This window comes from Zalophus californianus, chromosome 8, assembly GCF_009762305.2.
Source record: "Zalophus californianus isolate mZalCal1 chromosome 8, mZalCal1.pri.v2, whole genome shotgun sequence".
NCBI lineage: Eukaryota > Metazoa > Chordata > Mammalia > Carnivora > Otariidae > Zalophus > Zalophus californianus.
Genome location: NC_045602.1, coordinates 49,746,531 through 49,766,449, shown reverse-complemented (window position 1 = coordinate 49,766,449; position 19,919 = coordinate 49,746,531). Strand labels below are relative to the sequence as shown.

Below are 19,919 nucleotides of genomic sequence, written 5' to 3'. Positions count from 1 at the left end.
CCCTCTGAACCCCACATTATCTTAGCTTTCAGCCAGTGCAGCATCTGCGGCAGCCCCAGGACACCAGAGCTGGGGGGTCCCCTCTTCCCACAGAGGAGCTGGGCTTCTCCTGCAGCTTGCCTGAGCATCTGCACACTGTGCCAGGGCCTCAGGCGCGTGGTCTGCAGGGGGGCATGGGCCGCTCTCACGTCGCCTGAGCCAGTGAGGACCCGTGGGGTTCGCCAGGGAAGGGAGGAGGAGGAGGGATGCTGCAGGGGGCTCCTCCCGGGGCTTCCGTGGGGCTGGGAACCCCTTAGGGGAAGAGGGAGGTTCCATGCGCAGTCCTCTTGCTCCGGACCACTGTGGGCTAGGGTTCTCTCTGCTCCTTCTTGGTCTTGCCTCCTGTCTTCTCCAGGTCTGGCTCTGAAGGGTGGATTGCCCCAGCAAGGCCTGAAGCCCTCCCTCAAAGTGGAGCCACAGAACCACTTCAGCTCCTTCAAATACAGCGGCAACGCGGTGGTGGAGAGCTACTCGGTGCTGGGCAACTGCCGGCCGTCCGACCCCTACAGCATGAATAGCGTGTACTCCTACCACTCCTACTATGCACAGCCCGGCCTGACCTCCGTCAACGGCTTCCACTCCAAGTACGCTCTTCCGTCGTTCGGCTACTATGGCTTTCCATCCAGCAACCCCGTCTTCCCCTCACAGTTCTTGGGGCCTGGCACGTGGGGACACGGTGGCAGCAGCAGCAGTTTTGAGAAGAAGCCAGACCTCCACACTCTGCACAACAGCCTGAGCCCGGCCTACGGTGGTGCTGAGTTTGCCGAGCTGCCTGGCCAGGCTGTTCCCACGGACACCCACCACCCCACTCCTCACCACCAGCAGCCTGCTTATCCAGGCCCCAAGGAGTATCTGCTTCCCAAGGCTCCCCAGATCCACCCAGCATCCAGGGACCCCTCTCCCTTTGCACAGAGCTCCACCTGCTACAACAGATCCATCAAGCAAGAGCCAGTAGATCCGCTGGTCCAGGCTGAGTCTATACCCAGAGACCCTGGTAAGATGGGCAAAACACCTTTGCCCGAGGCTTCTCAGAATGGGGGACCCAATCACCTATGGGGGCAGTACTCAGGAGGCCCAAGCATGTCCCCCAAGAGGACTAACAGTGTGGGTGGCAGCTGGGGTGTGTTCCATCCTGGGGAGAGCCCTGCCATCATCCCCGACAAGCTCAGTTCTTATGGGGCCAGCTGCCTGACCCCTTCCCACTTCCCGGATGGCCAGTGGGGGCTGTTCCCTAGCGAGGGGCAGCAGCCAGCCCCCCAGCCTGGAGGGCGGCTCCGAGGCAAACCGTGGAGCCCCTGCAAGTTTGGGAACAACACCTCGGCCTTGGCCGGGCCCGGCCTGACTGAGAAGCCGTGGGGAATTGGGGCCGGGGATTTCAACTCTGCCCTGAAAAGCGGTCCTGGGTTCCAAGACAAGTTGTGGAGCCCCCTGAAAGGAGAGGAGGGACGGCTTCCAACCCCGGGGGCAAGCCAGCTGGACAAAGCCTGGCAGTCCTTCAGCATGCCCCTGGGCTCCAGTGAGAAGCTCTTCGGGGCCCTAAAGTCAGAGGAAAAGCTGTGGGATCCCTTCAGCCTGGAGGAGGGGACTGCCGAGGACGCCCCCGACAAGGGGGCGGTGAAGGAGGAGAAGAGTGTCGGGGCAGAGGAGGAGGAGGAGCTCTGGTCTGACAGTGAACACAACTTCCTGGACGAGAACATCGGCGGTGTGGCTGTGGCCCCCGCTCACGGCTCAATCCTCATCGAGTGCGCCCGGCGGGAGCTGCATGCTACCACGCCCCTCAAGAAACCCAACCGCTGCCACCCCACCCGCATCTCGCTGGTCTTCTACCAGCACAAGAACCTCAACCAGCCCAATCACGGGCTGGCCCTCTGGGAGGCCAAGATGAAGCAACTGGCGGAGAGGGCCCGGGCGCGACAGGAGGAGGCCGCCCGGCTGGGCCTGGGCCAGCAGGAGGCCAAGCTCTATGGGAAGAAGCGCAAATGGGGGGGTGCCATGGTGGCCGAGCCCCAGCATAAGGAGAAGAAGGGGATTGTCCCCACTCGGCAGGCGCTGGCCGTGCCCACAGACTCAGCAGTCACCGTGTCCTCCTACGCCTACACGAAGGTCACTGGCCCCTACAGCCGCTGGATCTAGGTGCCAGGGAGCCAGGGAGCCAGCGTACCTCAGCGTCGGGCCCGGCCCGAGCTGCCTCTGTGGTGCTTTTGCCCTCACACCTGGGGGCGGGTTGGGGGTGCAGAAGTCTTTTTATCTATATATACATATATAGATATGCATATATATGTATTTATGGTCCAAACCTCAGAACTGACCCGCCCCTCCCCTCCCCCCTCCCCACTTCCCCAGCACTTTGAAGAAGAAACTACGGCTGTCGGGTGATTTTTTTCGTGATCTTAATATTTATATCTCCACGTTGGTTTTTTTCTCCCCTCCCCCTTGTCTGGGGGGCTTTTATTTCCTCTTGTTTTTAAAACTCTATCCTTGTATATCACAATAATGGAAAGAAAGTTTATAGTGTCCTTTCACAAAGGAGTAGTTTTAAATTCCATTTAAAAATGTGTATTTATTGGATTTTTTAAAAAGCGACAATAGTAATGGTAAAGGAGCGGCAGGAAAGGCCAAAAGCGCTCATTCCTGCCCGGTCTTGCTGGGCCCAGCGAGCCTGGCCCTCTTGGGAGCTGGCAAGGTTCTCTCAGCCATCTGCCCCTCATGAGCCAAGTGCAGACTGTAGCCACCCTGGTCCATCCCTCCTGACAGATATGCCTTCCCTTCAGGGGAGGGAGCCCTCAGGACAGCTTCTGTCCTCTCCAGTAGGATGGGAGAATCTGTAGAAAAACATCTGGGGTCCCTTTTCCAGTCACCGGCTTGGAGTCGGGGACCGGGGAGGCAGGTGCACCCCCAGGCCAGGCAACAGAGATGCTGGCGTAGATTTCCCCCAGAAACCAGGTTGGAAGTAGACAGCTTCAAGCTTGCTAGTCTCCACACTGAATCTTCTCTGTCCGTTACTGATCGAGTCACATGATGTCACGGTTCCCTAGGCAGCACCTCCTTGATGGAGCTGGAGTTGAGAGGCTCTGAGGAGCCATTTCCACCGGGTTGACAAGCCAATGAATACTAGGCTGAAGGAATTCGTCTTAGTGGCAGTTTATTTTTTAAAAAAATGCCCCAAAGCCTATGCTGATATTGAAAAAGGGCTACTGTATCTCGAAAAACAAGAAGTTGAACCCAAGCTGTGAAAAGCCAGCGTCGCCCCGCCACTCGGCGCTGCGCAGAGCCTGGTGCTGTGGTATCGTGCTGGGGCCTCCTCGACTCGGGGGCGGGCCGCGTCCTGGGGGAGCCCGGCACACCGGTGTAACAGCAGTTAACGCATCTCTCTTCCTGGATTTCCACATTGGACAATGGTGCAGGCCTCACCACCCAAGCCTGCCCCCTCCACGCTATCATGGGCAGGGGCGGGCTTGCACTCAGCAATCTTAAAATGCAGGAGTCCAACGTTTTCAGCAGGTAGCTATGATTTCCCTCCCTAATTGGTGCCATTTCTCTAGTTGATCATCTTCTCCTTTCCCCTTCCCCCCACTTTAACTTGCCCATTCTAAAATTCTGGTGCATTTGTTCAGTTCTTCAAAATGAGAATGTGGTGCTTCATTTTTGCAACATTGTGGAGAGCAGTTGGGCCTGACTGGTAGAAGCAACAGTCGTGGACAGCAAGTCAGACTTCCTGGCGTGTTTGTTTTTCCTGTGGTGTGAGTGACACTTCCATCAAGTTGCCCGTGTGGACGTGTGTAGTGAGTGGGAGGCTTCAGCAGGACACACAGAGGGGAATATGGCCACACAGTGAATGACAACCAAGCCCTGAGATAAATGTCAGATATTTATTGAGCAGTTTTATTCAGATGTGGGTCTTCGTAAAACGAGTTTAACAATCAGATGACGATGCTAAAGGCAAGTTCCTGAGCTTCCAGGTGCCTTGTGTAAGAGCTGAGAACCGACCCGCTGGGTGTTTGCCGTAACTGGTCAGAAGCACTGGCGGAGAGTCGCTGTAAGATGTCCTGAGCATTTATGTGGTCTGGTTTTAACTGTACATAGTGAAAGATTTTTTTAAGCACTTTTGCCTAGATTTAAACAGCAACTTGAAAAAAAAATATGTTTTAACATGTAATTGTGGGAGAAATTGTAAATAGTAGCTCAATATTTAACGTGCTTTGTCTATCCTTCACTTTTACCATATTCTGTAAAGTTGCATTTATTTTACAGGACAAAAATGAAATAATATTGCTTTTGAAATAAATACCCAAGAGCTTATCAGGATTTAGAATTATTCAGAACTCAGATTTATAGGAAAACCTCTGACCTTCAGTTTGACAAGCTAAAGGAAGCAGAGTCTTTAATAAGCATGCTAATTTTCTAGTTTTGAGGAAAAGTTGGGTCCTTTAAATGCTATTTTGCTTATCGCATCAGTACTTTTATGCAGGTCTCATTTGACTCCGTGCTTAGGTAGATGCGGGGGTGCCTTGAAAACTTCATTTTAAATGATCTTAAGCAAGAAATACAATATTTTACGAAACATTTGGAGAATGTGACCGTCTGTATGACCCGGGAAAACCCCAGGTTGGCTGTTGGTTTGGAAGGTCCCGAGTGTAACCCAGGTGATTCGGATACTTGGCATGTGTGAATCTTCCTGATGTCTGTTAAATATACTCTTCCCCTCGTCACCCTTTGGTAGCAAAAGCCATTAGATGAAAGGAGAAACCGATAACAAGCTCAAAGCATGTGATGTCTGTCCCGGCAGCCCCAACAGCCTTTGGTCCATAACTTTCTCGACTCGCACGTAGGCTGCTGAGAGGTGAGTCAAGAGGCAGTCTCCATTGGATGCTCCCGTTCCCCTCAGAATGGTGTTTCAGAAATTAGGTGGTGCTGTTGCCATGCTCGAGTCCATGCTGATTTTTACACACTACATGTATAACCTACCTCAAATCTCAGTCATTAAAATTAGCATGCTTTAGACGTAGATTTAAAAAGTAACTATGCACAGCTCCTTATTGCCCCCCCTTGCTGCTGAAGGTTTCTTAAAGAGAAAAATCAAATTTTTATTTTTTACTGGTACTATCATTTTTTAAGTCCTAAAGATGATTAACAGACATTTTTATCATGAGAAGAAAAATAAAGCCATTGCAACTAAAGAACCTAACAGCATGACCAAGTTTTAGAGTAATATTATAGCAAGGAGAAACGATGGAGTCCTAGAGCCCTCTCCCCAGTGTGCCCTGTCCACAGACACCATCCACATGCAGTGTGAATATCTGGTTCCCCCTTTGTTTGGTTTCCCCTGCCTTTTGCATGCAAGGGAAGTGCTTGCAAAGTTCTGTGCTAAGAGATTTTTTTTAATAATCGCTTTGTGGCAGGTTCTCACAAAATAACTGGTGCTAGCTCAAGAACCCATTATCAGAAATCTTGACTAAAGTTGTTTCATGGATTTTGAGGTTTTGTTGTTTCTGTTATCGTTTGTTTTTTTTTTTTTTTTTGCCAGGGCCTAAGTTTCCCACACGCTGGCTTCGTGGGTACTGCTTGCCCTCTTGCCGGGGTGACCGTGGTGTGCATGGAAAGAGATCATACCCTGCCCCCTCTTGGTCCTTCCACCAGCCTCTTTTGGAAACGGTAGTTTACAGAGCAAGGGGTTTTTAAAGTGCTAAAGCCAGGAAAGGAGCAGAGCTCAAGTGCTTTGTACCAAACAGTGCTAGATGTGTGAGGACGGTTGATGAGGAGATGGTAACCTGATTTCATGGAGAGAAATCCAGCCAGACTTTGTGAAGTTGAACCACCGCCAGATCTCAAAACCAAGGTGATGCTGGTGGAAAATTTAAGTGATATCCCTAACGTGCCTCAACCAATCTCTTTCCTTTTGTTACTGAAGTGTGTTTTATGGACTAGGAAGCATTTTTATGAATTGAAATAGTCTAAATAAAATGGTGCTATGGTGTTTCAATGTGACTGTCCCTGATCCTGTCCTGCTGAGGTGCTATCAAGGTTCTGAAACCACAACCAACCAAAAACAAGGTGGGCTCCGGTCTCTCTTGGCTTCCCCCCATCCCCCGTTTGGTGCTGTCTCCTTAGACCTCTGTTTACCGTGCTAAAACCTGCTCTGAGCAGTTTTTCTGTTTTGTTTTATTCTTCTTCCCTTGGTGGCCGAACACAGAAAGGCAAGTTCTGAAGGCAGCTAGCTCCCTAACCATGACGGGAGTGGGCCGGCCTGGCTTGGCAGGTGCTCTGGTGACACATCTGTCCTCTCAGGCCTGATGAGAAAGGAAGGGGAGTCTGGTACTCCTGCCCCTTCTAACATGGCAGCCATTCTCGTAGCCAAGGACTCACATTTTCCTCCTGCAGCCCAGGGTGCCAAGTAGGCACCTCTGAGGGTCTCAAAGGCGTTCCCCATGGACCTCGTTCCTCCCCTGGCACTGGCCAGGGCCACGGTGGGCAGCAGGCTCGTTCCTGTGCCCCTCACAGCCCTTGCCCCAGCGTTGCTCCTGCCTGTCCCTCCTCATGTTCCAACTGAAGGAGCTTTCTTTGCTCGCTTGATGCCACTGAGGCTGCTTTTTAGTTGGTGCTACTCTACATTTCCTCTTGGGTCCACAAAAGTTAATGTTTGAGAAACGTAACAGGAAGCTCCATTTTGTGTCATCCACTGTCACAATAATTTTTTTTAAATACCTCAAAAACAGGACATTGTGACAACTTCAGTAAAGTAGATTCCGTGAGGGTCTGATAGCTGCAGGTTGTCCCTCTGATGACTGACTTGACCTTGAAGAATCTGGGGTCATTTTATTTTTCACTCTTCAGCAGTTAATCATGGCAGAACATCTAAAGGAAGGAGTGTGGTTGACTTTTTATTTTCTTTGTAAGTTTTGCTTTCGGATAAAATGTGAATCTCCTATGCCCATCTCATTGAGCTTTTTCAGGCATCGTTGCTGTCATTTGAAATGACTTCCTCAAAACCTACTTGGTTAGCCAGCGGCATCTGCTCTAGTACACGGCCAACTTTGACACACCCTGGACCAAAATTTTTGGAGGTGCATACCCCAGTGTAGGTTATACAGCCCCACCCCCGCGTGTGCAGAGCGTGTTTCCACTCGAGACCCCGTCTTGGCGCTCCCGGCCCCTCCTCCCACAGAGCTGCCCACAGAGCCGAGCAATAGGCTTCTCCCCTGAGCAGAGACTGCGGCACAGACGTGCAAGGTCCGAAGTTGCCTCCTGCCTGAGGACCAGTGAGGGACCCGGCCCACTTCCTCCCCCGCTTTTCTTCTGATAATCAGGGATGCTTCTGTAGCGGTACCGTTTGCGCCCTTCTCACTTTGACCACCCGTCGTCATTCAGGGAAAACTCCTCACTATTCACATGGGGATTTAAAAAAAAATACTATTGGGCTCATTTGAACATCCAAATCTTGATTCCAGTACCTTTCTTTTTCTTTCTTTCTTTCTTTCTTTTGAGGGGAAAAAGGAGGAGAAAAACAGGAGTGATGTCATTTCTTTTCCACATATTCTAATTATAAAAAGAAATAAGGGCAGGTCATATTGTGGCATATTAACGCATTAGACTTAATCTAGAACCCCTGTAGCTTTTTGATGTGTTTTATTTCTTCTCTCTTTGAATTCCTGTTTGGTTACTTGGCTTCCGATGGAGGTGAACTTAACAACCATACTTGAATATTCCGTCTTGACTTTGTAACTGTGGCTACTTGAAATGAAGTTTATCTGGGGTTGATGGATGAATGGTAGATTTTTGCAATGTCTCAAGGCAATAGGATGTGTATTATTAAACTGTAGATATTCTTAGTACAGTAAATTTATGCTGATAATTTTATTTTGTATAATTTTTAACTTTTTGTTAATATTTTTTCCTCCCACTTTATTGGTTTGCCTCCTGAGCTACCCCTCCTTACCCTCCCTTCTCCCCCAGTGTTTCAGTAAATTTAATTTAGGGTGCCTAGAAATTGCAAGTATGTATCCTTTTTTGATTTGTATTTTATTATAATTTACACAAACAACTGGGTTTGTGAACTGTATTACTCCTGGTATCTTTAAAATATTGTGGGTGTTTTAATAAATTTTATATTTATTTTTTGCACTCAAATTCAGAGTGGGTCCTTTTTTCCCCCTCCCCCGTTCCCCTCACCTTGAGCCAGGCCCAGATTGTGGTATTTAAGGTTCCCTATGACCCTGCCCTCCCACTCTACGTGTACATGCACCACTGAAGCCCTAACAGCAACAGCAGAGCCTGGCCTGGTCTCCTCCTGCCACCTGCATAGTGTTCAAAGGCCATCAGCTTTTAGAGCTGCATATGCAGGGGCAAAATGGAGATGGCCTTTTTCTCATCTATGTTTCTGCTCCCCCCACTTTTATCTTTTATCCCCTTTTTTCATTCAATTTGGAGACCCCCGCCCCCTCACGATTAAGACTTTTCACTTCTGATGGAATATTTCCTAGAGAACGTCTGAATCTAGCTTCATTCTGATGCCCTGAACACCAGGTCTAGTAGGAAGGGCCAAATATGGAGCCCTAGACCTTGGGGAGAGGAGCATTCCCATAATTCAGATTGCCAGGCCTGCTGCAGCAAACGTGGTTCTAAGAGGGAAGTTGATAGCAATACGGGCCTACCTCAAGAAACAAGAAAAATCTCTAACCTTACAATTAAAGGAGCTAAAAAAAAAAAGCAACAAACAAGACCCAAAACCAGCAGAAGGAAAGGAGAAGAGATTAGAGCAGAAAGAAATTATGTAGAAACAAACTAAAGGAACAGATCGATGAAACCAGGAACTGATTCTTTGAAAAGATCAACAAGATTGATAAAGCTCTAGCCAGACTCATTTAAAAAAAGACTCAAAATCACTAGTGAAAGAGGAGAAATAACAACCAATCACAGAAATACAATTGTAACAATATGAAAACTTATAAAGACCAACAATTTGGACAACTTAGAAGAAATGGGTAAATTCCTAGAAACATATAACCTATCATAACTAAAGAAGAAATAGAAGATTTGAACAGAGCAGTTACCAAAAATGAATCAGTAATCAAAAAACTCCCAACAAACAAGAGTCCAGGACCAGATGGCTTCATAGAATTCTACCAAACATTTAAAGAGTTAATACTTACTCCTTCTCAAACTATTCTTAAAAAAATGGAAGAGGAAGGAAAACTTCCAAATTCATTCTATGAGGCCAGCATTACCCTGATACCAACACCAGATAAAGACACTACCAAAAAAACACACAAGCCCATATCTCACGAATATAGTTGTAAAAACCATCACCAAATGTTAGGAAACCAAATCCAACAATACATTTAAAAAATCATACACCACGATCAAATGGGATTTACTCCCAGGATGCAAGGTTTGTTCAATATTTGCAAAACAATCAACATGATACATCACATCAATAAAAGAAAGGATAGGGGCTCCTGGGTGACTCAGCTAAGTGTCTGCCTTCGGTTCAGGTCATGATCTCAAGGTCCTGGGACCAAGCCCCACGTTGGGCTCTCTGCTCAGCAGGGAGTCTGCTTCTCCCTCTCATTTTCCCTTCGTGCTCTCACTCAAATAAAACCTTAATAAAAGGATAAAAACCATATGATCATTTCAACAGATGCTGAAAAAGCATTTGACAAAGTACAACATCCATTCATGATAAAAGCCCTCTGCAAAGTAGGTCTAGAGGGAATATGCCTCAACATAATAAAGGCCATGTATGACAAACCCACAGCAAACATCATACTCAATGGTGAAAAACCAAGAGCTTCTCCCCCTAAGGTCAGAAACAAGACAAGAATGTTCACTCTCACCATTTTTATTCAACATAGTACTAGAATTTCCAGCCACAAGCAATCAGACAACCTAAATAAAAGGCATCCAAATTGGTAAGGAAGAAGTAAAACTTTCACTGTTTACAGATGACATGATGCTGTATTTAGAAAACCCTAAAGACTCCATCAAAAAACTAAAGAACTGATAAATGAATTCAGTAAAGTCACAGGATACAAAATCAGTGTACAGAAATCTGCTGCATTCCTATACACTAATCATGAAGTGGCAGAAAGAGAAAAAATTCCATTTACAATTGCAACAAAAACAATAAAATACCTAGGAATAAACTTAATCAAGGAGGTGAAAGACCTATACTTTGGAAAATTATAAAACACTGAGGAAAGAAACTGAAGATGATGCAAAGAAATGGAAAGATATTCCATGCTCATGGACTGGGAGAACAGATAGTGTTAAAATACCTATACTATCCAGAGTAATTTTCAGATTTAATGCAATCCCTATCAAAATGCCAACAGCATTTTTCACAGATCTAGAACAAATGATCCTAAATTTGGGACCACAAAAGACCCTGAATAGCCAAAGCAATCTTGAAAAAGAAAAACGGGAGGAATAGCAATCCCAGATTTCAAGTTATATTACAAAGTGGCAGTAATCAAAACAGTATGGTACTGGCATAAAAACGGACATATAAATCAATGGAATAGACTAGAAAACCTAGAAATAAACTCATATGGTCAATTAACCTTTGGTAAAGGAGAAAGGAATATATAGTGGGGAAAAAGGCAGTCTCTTCAAACAAATGGTGTTGCGAAAACTGGACGGCTACATGCAAAAGAATGAAACCGGACCACTTTCTTACGCCATACACAAAAATAAACTCAAAATGGATTAAGGACCTAAATGCGAGACCTGGAACAAACAAACAAAATCCTAGAAGAGAGTACAGGTGGTAATTTCTCTGACATTGGCTGTAGCAACATTTCTCTAGATGGGTCTCCTGAGGCAAGGGAAATAAAAGCAAAAACAAACTATTGGAACTAAATCAAAATAAAGAGCTTCTGGACAACAGAAGAAACCAAAGACAACAAAACAAAAAGACAACCTACTGAATGGGAGAAGATATTTGCAAATGACATATCCCATAAGGGGTTAGTATCCAAAACAGATAAAGAACTGATACAACTCAACACCAAGAAAATAAATAATCCAATTAAGAATGGGCAGAAGACATGAACAGACATTTCTCCAAAGTCATCCAGATGGTCAGGAGACACATGAAAGGATGCTCAACGTCATTTATCATCAGGGAAATGCAAATCAAAACCACAATGAGATATCACCTCACACCTGTCAGAATGGATAAAATAAAAAACACAAGAAACAAGTGTTGACAAGGATGTGGAGAAAAAGGAACCCCTGTGCACTGCTGGTGGGAGTGTGAACTGGTACAGCCACTGTGGAAGACAGTATGGAGGTTCCTCAAGAAATTAATAATAGAAGTACCATATAATCCAGTAATCATATTACTGGGTATTTACCCAAAAAGAGGAAAACACTAATCTGAAAGGATACATGAACCACAATGTTTATTGCAGCATTTTTTACAATAGCCAAATTACAGAAATAGATTAAGTATCCATCAATAGAAGAATGGATAAAGAAGATATACAATATATATCTGATATATATCTTAGATCTTTACACACACACACACACAGAGGAATATTACTCAGCCATCAAAAAGAATGAAATCTTGTCATTTGCAACACCAGGGATAGATCTAGAGAGTATAATGCTAAGCAAATTAAGTCAGAAAAAGACAAATACCATATGATTTCATTCATATGTGAAATTCAAGAAACGAACAAAAAAGAGACAAGCCAAAAACAAAATGACTCCTAACCACAGAGAACAAAGAGATGTTTACCATGGGGGAAGCAGGAGGGCAGGAATGGCTGAAATAGGTGAAGGGGATTAAGAGTACATTTATCTTGATGAGCACAGAGTAATGCATAGAATTGCTGAATCACTATACTGTACACTTGAAACTAATTTAACACTGTATGTTTATTGGAATTAAAATAAAACAGGGGCACCTGGGTGGCTCAGTTGGTTGCATGCCCCACTCTTGGTTTCAGCTCAGTTTATGATCTCAGAGTCATGAGATTGAGCCCTGCCTTGGGATCTGTGCTCAGGGGGATGTCTGCTTGAGATTCTCTCCCTCTGCCTTTCCCCCTGCTAATGTGCTCTCTCTCTAAACATAAATAAATCTTGGGACGCCTGGGTGGCTCAGTTGGTTAAGCATCTGCCTTTGGCTCAGGTCATGATCTCAGGGTGCTGGGATTGAGTCCTGCTGGGAGTCTGCTTGTCCCTCTGCCTCTCCCCCACCTCATGCTCTCACTCTGCCTCATTCTCTCTCAAATAAATAAAATCTTCTTTAAAAAATTAAAAAATAAAAATAAATCTTTAAAAAAAATAAAATTAAGCAAAATAAACTAAAACAAAGTAGGATAAATACAGATGCTCTTGAGAGGGGCAGTCTCAGTCTTCCCTATGGCCTATAGGCTTTCCTTCCGAGGCCTCAGACAGCCACTTGGTCTCAACTATGACCCCACTATGATGATTTCCAAAATCATGTCTAGCTCTGACCTCCCTCATGAGTTCAGGCTGCTGGGTAGCTCTGGGTAGCCGTTTTGCAGGGCCAAAGCCTTAACACACCAAACACTGACCTCTCTACTTCCTGCCATACCTTCCTTTGGCTGTTGATGGCATCATCATTCTCCTGGTCATATCCTGACACCTACCAAGTCTGGATTTTACCCCCTCAGTGTCCTCAATGCTGCTCCTCCTTGCCAATATTATTAGCAGCTCACACCTTGCAGTTGCACAGGGTGTGCACTGCACAAGTCTGGGCGGGGGTGGGGGGTGAGCACCATTCATATGGACTACCACATGGGCCTCGATCATTGGCATAGAGTCCTCCCACCATGGGCAGGGGCTTGCTGGAAGAGGACCACAGCAGGCCCTTCTAAAGCTGGTGGCGCAGGACAGAGGCCTCTCATAACTTGGTCTAAAAATGAGACCTTTCAGAAGATTGAGTGACTCACCCAAGACCATCCAGCTAGGGAGTGGCAAAACCCAGACTCAAACCCAGGTGTGTCTGACACGAAAGTTTGTGCCCTGTCCAACTATACCCCCCCCACTTCTTCTGCACCTTAGGAGCCGTGTACTCAAGGGATACCATTGTTCTACTGGCAAGAACCTACCCCCAAGCAGAGCTTAAGGCATGGCCGGCAGCCCGGGGGCCTGGAGGCATAAGAGGCAGAGGCTGCAACAAGGGGGCTCTGCAGAAAGTTGTGCTCTTGCACCTTTTCAACAAGTGTCAGTTGAAAGCCTGCTGTCCTGTCTCTATTTGATCTCTCTGCCCACCTCACCAAAACCAATCTTACCCAGATAATAGTCATAAAAACCAAATCAGATGATACAATTTCCCTGTAACATCCTCACTGCTCCGCACTTGGTACAGCTCTCAGGATAAGGTGCGCCATCCCAGCTTTGTCGCGGGGCCCTGCAGCCCCCGGCCGGGCTCGCACCTGTAGTACCACCGCAGGCCAGGCGGGGTCTTCTCGCCATCGGATTACTGCCTCAGCGCCTCCCGCTCCTAGTGGCTTCTCAAATACCAAGGGGTTTTCAGGCTAATGGTAGTGCAAGTAATACCACTGAAAACTCATTCCTTTTAAAATCTATTAAAATATTACATAAACTATAAAACTCCAAATAAGTTATCAATAAGAACAGAAAGATCAACAAGATTTTACTCAAAGAAGTCCGAATAAATAGGAAGACAAGTTATCTGAAACAAAACAAAAAAAACCTTTTGCCACACAAAGAACATTAAGAATGCAAAGACAGCAAGTCCTTTGCAAGCAAGACACAAGGTTAGATGGTGACTGCAATCTATTTTCAAAAAGATGAAAAAGAATATCTCACCTACTCAACAAAGTCAAGATTACTTGATAATAGACCAAACAGTGTCTATGCTGAAAGCGTAACTGATATGCAGAGAACAGAATAACCAAAGCAGATGATCCAACAGCTATTTAACGGGAAGGAATATACGGGATGACGCATGAGGCCATAAAAGACCATGGGAAGAGAGTGCTGAAGGGCCTCCTGAGAACATGCAGAGTCTCCGTACAGGACACAGGATACATGGTTCTGAATCAGTAATCCAAGGTCGTTGGGAACAGAAATATTCTGAACGAGGTCAGATGAGAACGGGCACCTCCAAGGCACCACAGGCTGTGGCTCATGCCAGAGAAGTGAGAGTCTCGGAAATTCACTTCCTCCTGATCACCTGAAGACACATTTCTGCAAAGACCTTTAGACTCTTCGGCATGTTCGCATTCAGAACCTGGAGGAAAAGCTGCTGCCCCTTGTCCCAGAGCCGCTCACTCCGTAGCTGGTACAGAGCACCTTGCTCTCGGCAGCTGCTGTCCTGGGTGCTGGGCATATGGGGCCAGGCCCACACAACCAAGCAGTTGCATGGATATTTTAATATTAACGTGGACCGTATATTTTAACAGCTAGTTAAATATATCCTCACTGCTCTTCTCTTTCGGGAGTTTCCTAGCTGTTCTTGCATGTTTATTTTTCTATGTGAACTTTGGAATGAACCTGCCTAGTGCCAGGAAAGAAATACTTGTTGACACTTTTATTTGACTCACATTAAATTTACAAGTTACTTAGAACTGACGTTTTTATGCGGTTGAGTCCTTCTATATAAGAACAAGATTACATTTTCCATTTGTCCAAGTCCACCTCCTGGTCACTTACAAATTAACACACACGGAGTGCAGGGCGGGCATGTAGGTGAGGAGTGATGGGGGGCGGGGGGCTGGAGGAGACCCAGGAGGCAGCCCCTGCATGACGCGTGACAAGGGGATGAGATGGGGGTGGCCAGGGAGGGACCCACAAGGAGCCGTGCCCCTGGGAAGCACCCCTTCCCCCTGCCCTCCCACACCTGGCCTGGGGCACAGAGGGATCAGTTTGACTTAGAAAACCACACACAGTGAGAAATTGCTATTCTTGAAAAATATATCCCATGTGTCAGGGAAGGGACAGAGATCGACTCAGCTATGCAGAGCAACTCAGGACCGTTTGAAGAAATACCAACCTCAAAAGAAGTTGAAGGAGGAAGAAGAATACAAGCACACATCATGGAAAGCTTTCCCTTCCACCCTGTGAGCCAAATGAGTGATCACACGGGGCATCCCTAATCGAGCCGCCACAACTTGACATCACAGACAACTGTGGAATGCGTGGGCTGTGGCCAAGACCTGTGCGGGTTGGGAATGGCACTCTCGTGAATCACGGAAGACAGATGCTCACCGGAAGCAACTTAAGTCAAAGACGATTTGAGCAAGATTGCAGAAAGACTGGCAGAGCTCAGCAGTGTTTTGAGAAAATGATGCTGACGGGAATGTTTTAAAAGGTAGATGGTGAAAAGGCACACCACCAAGTTCGAAGGCATTGCCAATGGCAGAGGACAGCGATGCAGAATACGCCTCAATTCTCCAAGAAATGCTACCATGTGCTGCGTGAATATTAACATCTTCACAGTTCCAACATCTTGCAGAAAACACAAAGAGTGGAGGCAAGGAGGAGAGTGAGATTGGGAGAATCGATGAAGACGTGCGGAGATTGATCAGCGGGCGATAGCAATCAATGAAAAGTTCTCGGAGAGAACAGGAAAAGCAGCTGAATCAGTGATCTGGAAAATGTCACAGCTTGTAATAGAAACTGTCAGGTCAGAGTTTGAGCCTCGCAGAGACACCTGAGGATGACACTCAGCCAAAGAAGTGTACTGTGTCTGAGAACAGTCTTTCCAATTCCAGAGAAGGCAAACCAGAGGTCAAATCTGTTAGCAAATCCAAAAAGAAGTTATGGCTGTTTATAAGAATAAATAAGTCTCCCAAACAGAAAAAGGAACTCACTGCTTCAGTGAATTCATGATCTTCAAACTCAAAATTCACTGCTTCAAAAGCCTCAAATGCAGGGGCTACAATGCTAGAGGATTTCAGTAATCTTCCACCTCAACAAAGAAGGAAGAAGCTATAAAAGAAAGTCAGTGAATTAAATAAAGAAATCCAGATGGAGATGGATCAAAGAGATGGCATAACAAAGATAAAGAATGACTCTCTAAAGAATCCTCAAATAGGAGACCCAGCCAGTTTGGGTCAGAGATTAACAGAAGTTGCCCCAAAATATAGAAAAACTGTGACAAAGTCTGGCTGGCTGAGGTTTAAGGCAGGATCCCAGCGCCAAGCGAATGGGCCTGACAACAGAGGAAAATGTACAAAACCCCCAAACCCCAAATAATGGTGCACAAGCCTGAGGAGCCACAGAGGAGTCAAGTTGGGAGAGTGAGGTGCAGGTTCTGGGCATGGATTTTAACAGTGAGTTTGAGGACAAGGAACCCCTTCCCACCATGGAAACATGTAAAGCTCTGCATCTGTGAAGGGCAGAATAAAGGAGGCATCCCGGCCGCTGGGGCAGAACCACCGGACAGTGGAGAAAGGAAGTGAGCAGGGTTCTGTTCCTACTTTCTTTGTCAGAGTCTGTTTGGACAAAAATGCCAAAGGTGCTAAGACATAGATTTGTATCTCTTTTAAAACTTAAAACAACAACAACAACTGGAATTGTCTCTCCCCACAACTGTGATTGTTACAGGCAGTTCTTCAAAACACAGGATGGATGGAGAGCGCCACAGTCTATGTTTTTACAGACCACCATAGTAGGCTTTTAGGCATCGTACACCTGAGTTTCCCTCAGCTACATTTTTGTTCTAGCTAGACAATGATTTCATTGCTTGAATACATGGACAAATTTATGCCACCAGGGCAGAGGCTGTGGATGACTCAAATTTCCAACTGGGGGCGAGGTGGTGGGGGGAAGGACTTGTTCGGTCTTCAAATATCGAGCCGTCCAGTGATTATGGCTCTTGATCAGAATATAGTCCAAATTTAGCATCCTTACCCTTTCTGTTCCTCTCAAGAGGCTTGTAAATAACAACAGCTTTCTTAATCACATGGTAGAGATCCTCAGGAGCACAGGAGAAAGTCCTTTGGCCTTAAGAACTCTCAAGATGGTACTGTCTGTCACAAAACATGCTTGTGAACACCAAGCGAGTCTCTCCGGATCACACCGATTTCCCGGCAGCGTGCACGCGACCCATGGCAGCGACGTCCACATAGCGGAAAAGAGCCCAGCTACTTTGGACTCTAATCCAGTCTCTCTTGCTTCGAGGAAGCTTTACACCGAAAGCTTTACAACTGTGCCTTTCAGAATCTGATACACCTTTTTTCTTTTGGCAGCATCTGTATACAACAACAAAGTTGGATTCTACCTTCTAACCATTATTTCTTAACCAAAAAGGATAGCCTCACGGGGGTGCAGAAGACTTCAGCTCCCTTATGCATATACAGTGTTTGCCATGTAGAATATAATCCACTCACCACAACTTGACATCACAGCGTGTGAGCAGCGTTATGTTCCTACTTTCTTTGTCAGAGTTGACATCAGAATGTTACATTTTATAACTTAATAAATTGACCTAAGCTAGTTTGTTAAATTTTCCCATCATTTACTTAGGGGAAATCAGGAACAAAATAAAGTCTCACCCTTCCTGAGTACAGAAGTAAATGAGAAAATACACTGGTAATAAACCTTCATATTTTTCCTTAAATGCAGTTAAGATCATGGTCAGTTCATCGTGATTATGCTAACATGTCTATTTTGTCCCACATAACCAGTTGAAATCTGGGAAAGTTTGGACAATCAACCTATTGATTTTTACACATGACATCAGTTGACCTCTCTCCACAGAACTAACACAGTAGATCAGATGTTCTCATGCTGGATAGACATGTTTATGTGCAAATAGTGCTTGTCTACTTCTCAACCACCTCGGTTCTGATTCAGCCGGTTTTGTGGCAAGAGGAGCTGTATTCAGCTCTGACTTCCCTAGGCTGGCCTCCAACTAGAATACAGTGTGGTAGTAGCTACAGTCACACACGGATGCTCAGCATAGTGCTTCTCAAAGGGCGGATTTTTAAAATCATTGGCATCTTTACAACTTCACTTTCAAATTGACTGGGATTATTTAAAAAAAACATTTTATTTATTTATTTGATACACAGAGAGAGAGCAGAAGCAGGGGGAGCGGCAGGCAGAGGGAGAGGGAGAAACAGGCTTCCCGCTGAGCAGGGAGCCCGATGCGGGGCTTGATCCCAGGACCCTGGGACCATGACCTGAGCTGAAGGCAGGCACTTAATCAACTGAGCCACCCAGGCGCCCCTTGACTGGGATTTTTAAAAAGCAATAAAAGTAAAGGCTCATTTTAGAAAATAGTATGATTAGTTTTAGCCAGAATAAAATAAAATTTTCTCACCAACTTTAAAAACCTGCCCACATAGGATTTGCATGCTTAAATTGGCCCTGAAGCACGAGGATGGATAGTGAAACTAGTCACGTGCATAGACAGCTACCAAGCCTAGGGTTTAACCACGCTCAGTAATGAGATCTACCCAGAGATCAGAGAACCAGCTATTAAGTTAAATGGGTCAGAAGAAAGGTGTCAGGTTGAGATGCTCTTCTTCTTCTTCTTCTTTTGAGAAATATTTATTCATGTCCTTCCTACTTTTAGACAGGAAAATTAGCTTCTTGTTTCTACATTATGGGCTCATTTCATAAGGTCAAATCAGAGGATCAGAAAGTGGCAGGAAGGAGTCACGCTTGCTGCTCCAGCTGGCTCATGTTGCAAGGTCCCAGCAGTGAGGTGGCTCACATTTTATAAGGGCTACCAAAGTGAAATGTTGTGGACTTAAAATGACAGCCTGACTTACAACTATACAATTTTCTAAATTTTGTAATTAAAAGCTCTATTGAATTATGCCTTTACTGACATGATATTGGTAAGGCCGCTCATCTTGACCCAGACCTCTGCAGGGGAATCCAGTTCTCTTTTTCATGCATTGTAGCAAAAAAATCAGCTGATACTCAAACCATGCGGATTTGTTTTAATGAGCCAGAAATGCTTCTCCTCACTGCAGCACCAGTAGATTCCTAGCTTCAGACATTTAACCAAATGAAGAGGAGAACAAAGATATAAAAAAAATCTGACCTTCCCATCCCAGATGAGGAGCTCATTTCCAAACTGTTAGCTACCAGAGAAGGCAAAATAAACACTGAAAAAGCCTAAAATGGGGCAAGTCAACATTAGCTTCTAAAAAGCCTGCCTTGAAAAACATCCTGTTCTTTGAACCTTTTTTTTTCTTTAGAGTTGTGCAAATTTGATTCAGAAAATAGCTCAGTTGGTTTGTACAGGCTGGGGCAGGCGGCTGTGTGCATAAATGTATGAGCCTTAGTGTGTGTTGTAAGCCTCAGCTCCAAGAACAGAGGAAGATGTGGGGCAGGGGTGGGGCAGTTTAAGATATTTTGTATTTTCAGTTCCGCTAGTCAATGCCTGAAGTATTAGAAAAAGTACAATTTCCAAGGCGTCAGAATTTTCTACTTCCATCTCAAGTATTCTTTTTCTTCCAACAGTTCTCTGTTAGATAAAAGGACAATCTCAGCTTGTTTATCAAGTTTTCTTCCTTTGTTTCACAAGTTACTAATTACACGGTTACAGGTTAATGATGTGCGTGGAGAAGCCTTTTCTACCTAACCTTGTTTATAAATCTACCAAACCTCACCCAGGACAATGCCCTCCTTTCAACCCATCCTGTCTGAGGGAAACTGCTACTTTCTGATGCCTCTAACTCAGGGCACCTGTTTTATTTTTAATATTGCCAGTGCACTTTTTTGGTGTGGTGTCTAAGATGTGACTATTTCATGTTTGCCAAAATGTCTAGGATAGAGTAACTTTTTTTTTCTTTTTCTTTTTTTTTTAAAAGATTGTATTTATTTATTCGAGAGAGAGAGAATGAGTGATAGAGAGCACGAGAGGGAAGAGTGTCAGAGGGAGAAGCAGACTCCCTGCTGAGCAGGGAGCCCGATGCAGGACT

General features: G+C 45.5%; 1 protein-coding gene and 1 pseudogene across 1 annotated transcript in view; both read left to right on the top strand.

The window, feature by feature from the left end:
* The window catches only part of TET3 (tet methylcytosine dioxygenase 3), a 99,063-nt gene extending 90,912 nt beyond the window's left edge, over positions 1-8,151 (top strand). The window contains 1 exon segment of the mRNA XM_027622535.2: positions 395-8,151. Within this exon segment, the coding sequence (XP_027478336.2) occupies positions 395-2,172 (1,778 nt within the window). The 3' untranslated portion in view covers positions 2,173-8,151.
* A 5,823-nt stretch (positions 8,152-13,974) lies between these two features.
* LOC113938420 lies at positions 13,975-16,439 on the top strand (annotated as a pseudogene).
* The last annotated feature ends 3,480 nt before the right edge of the window (positions 16,440-19,919 follow it).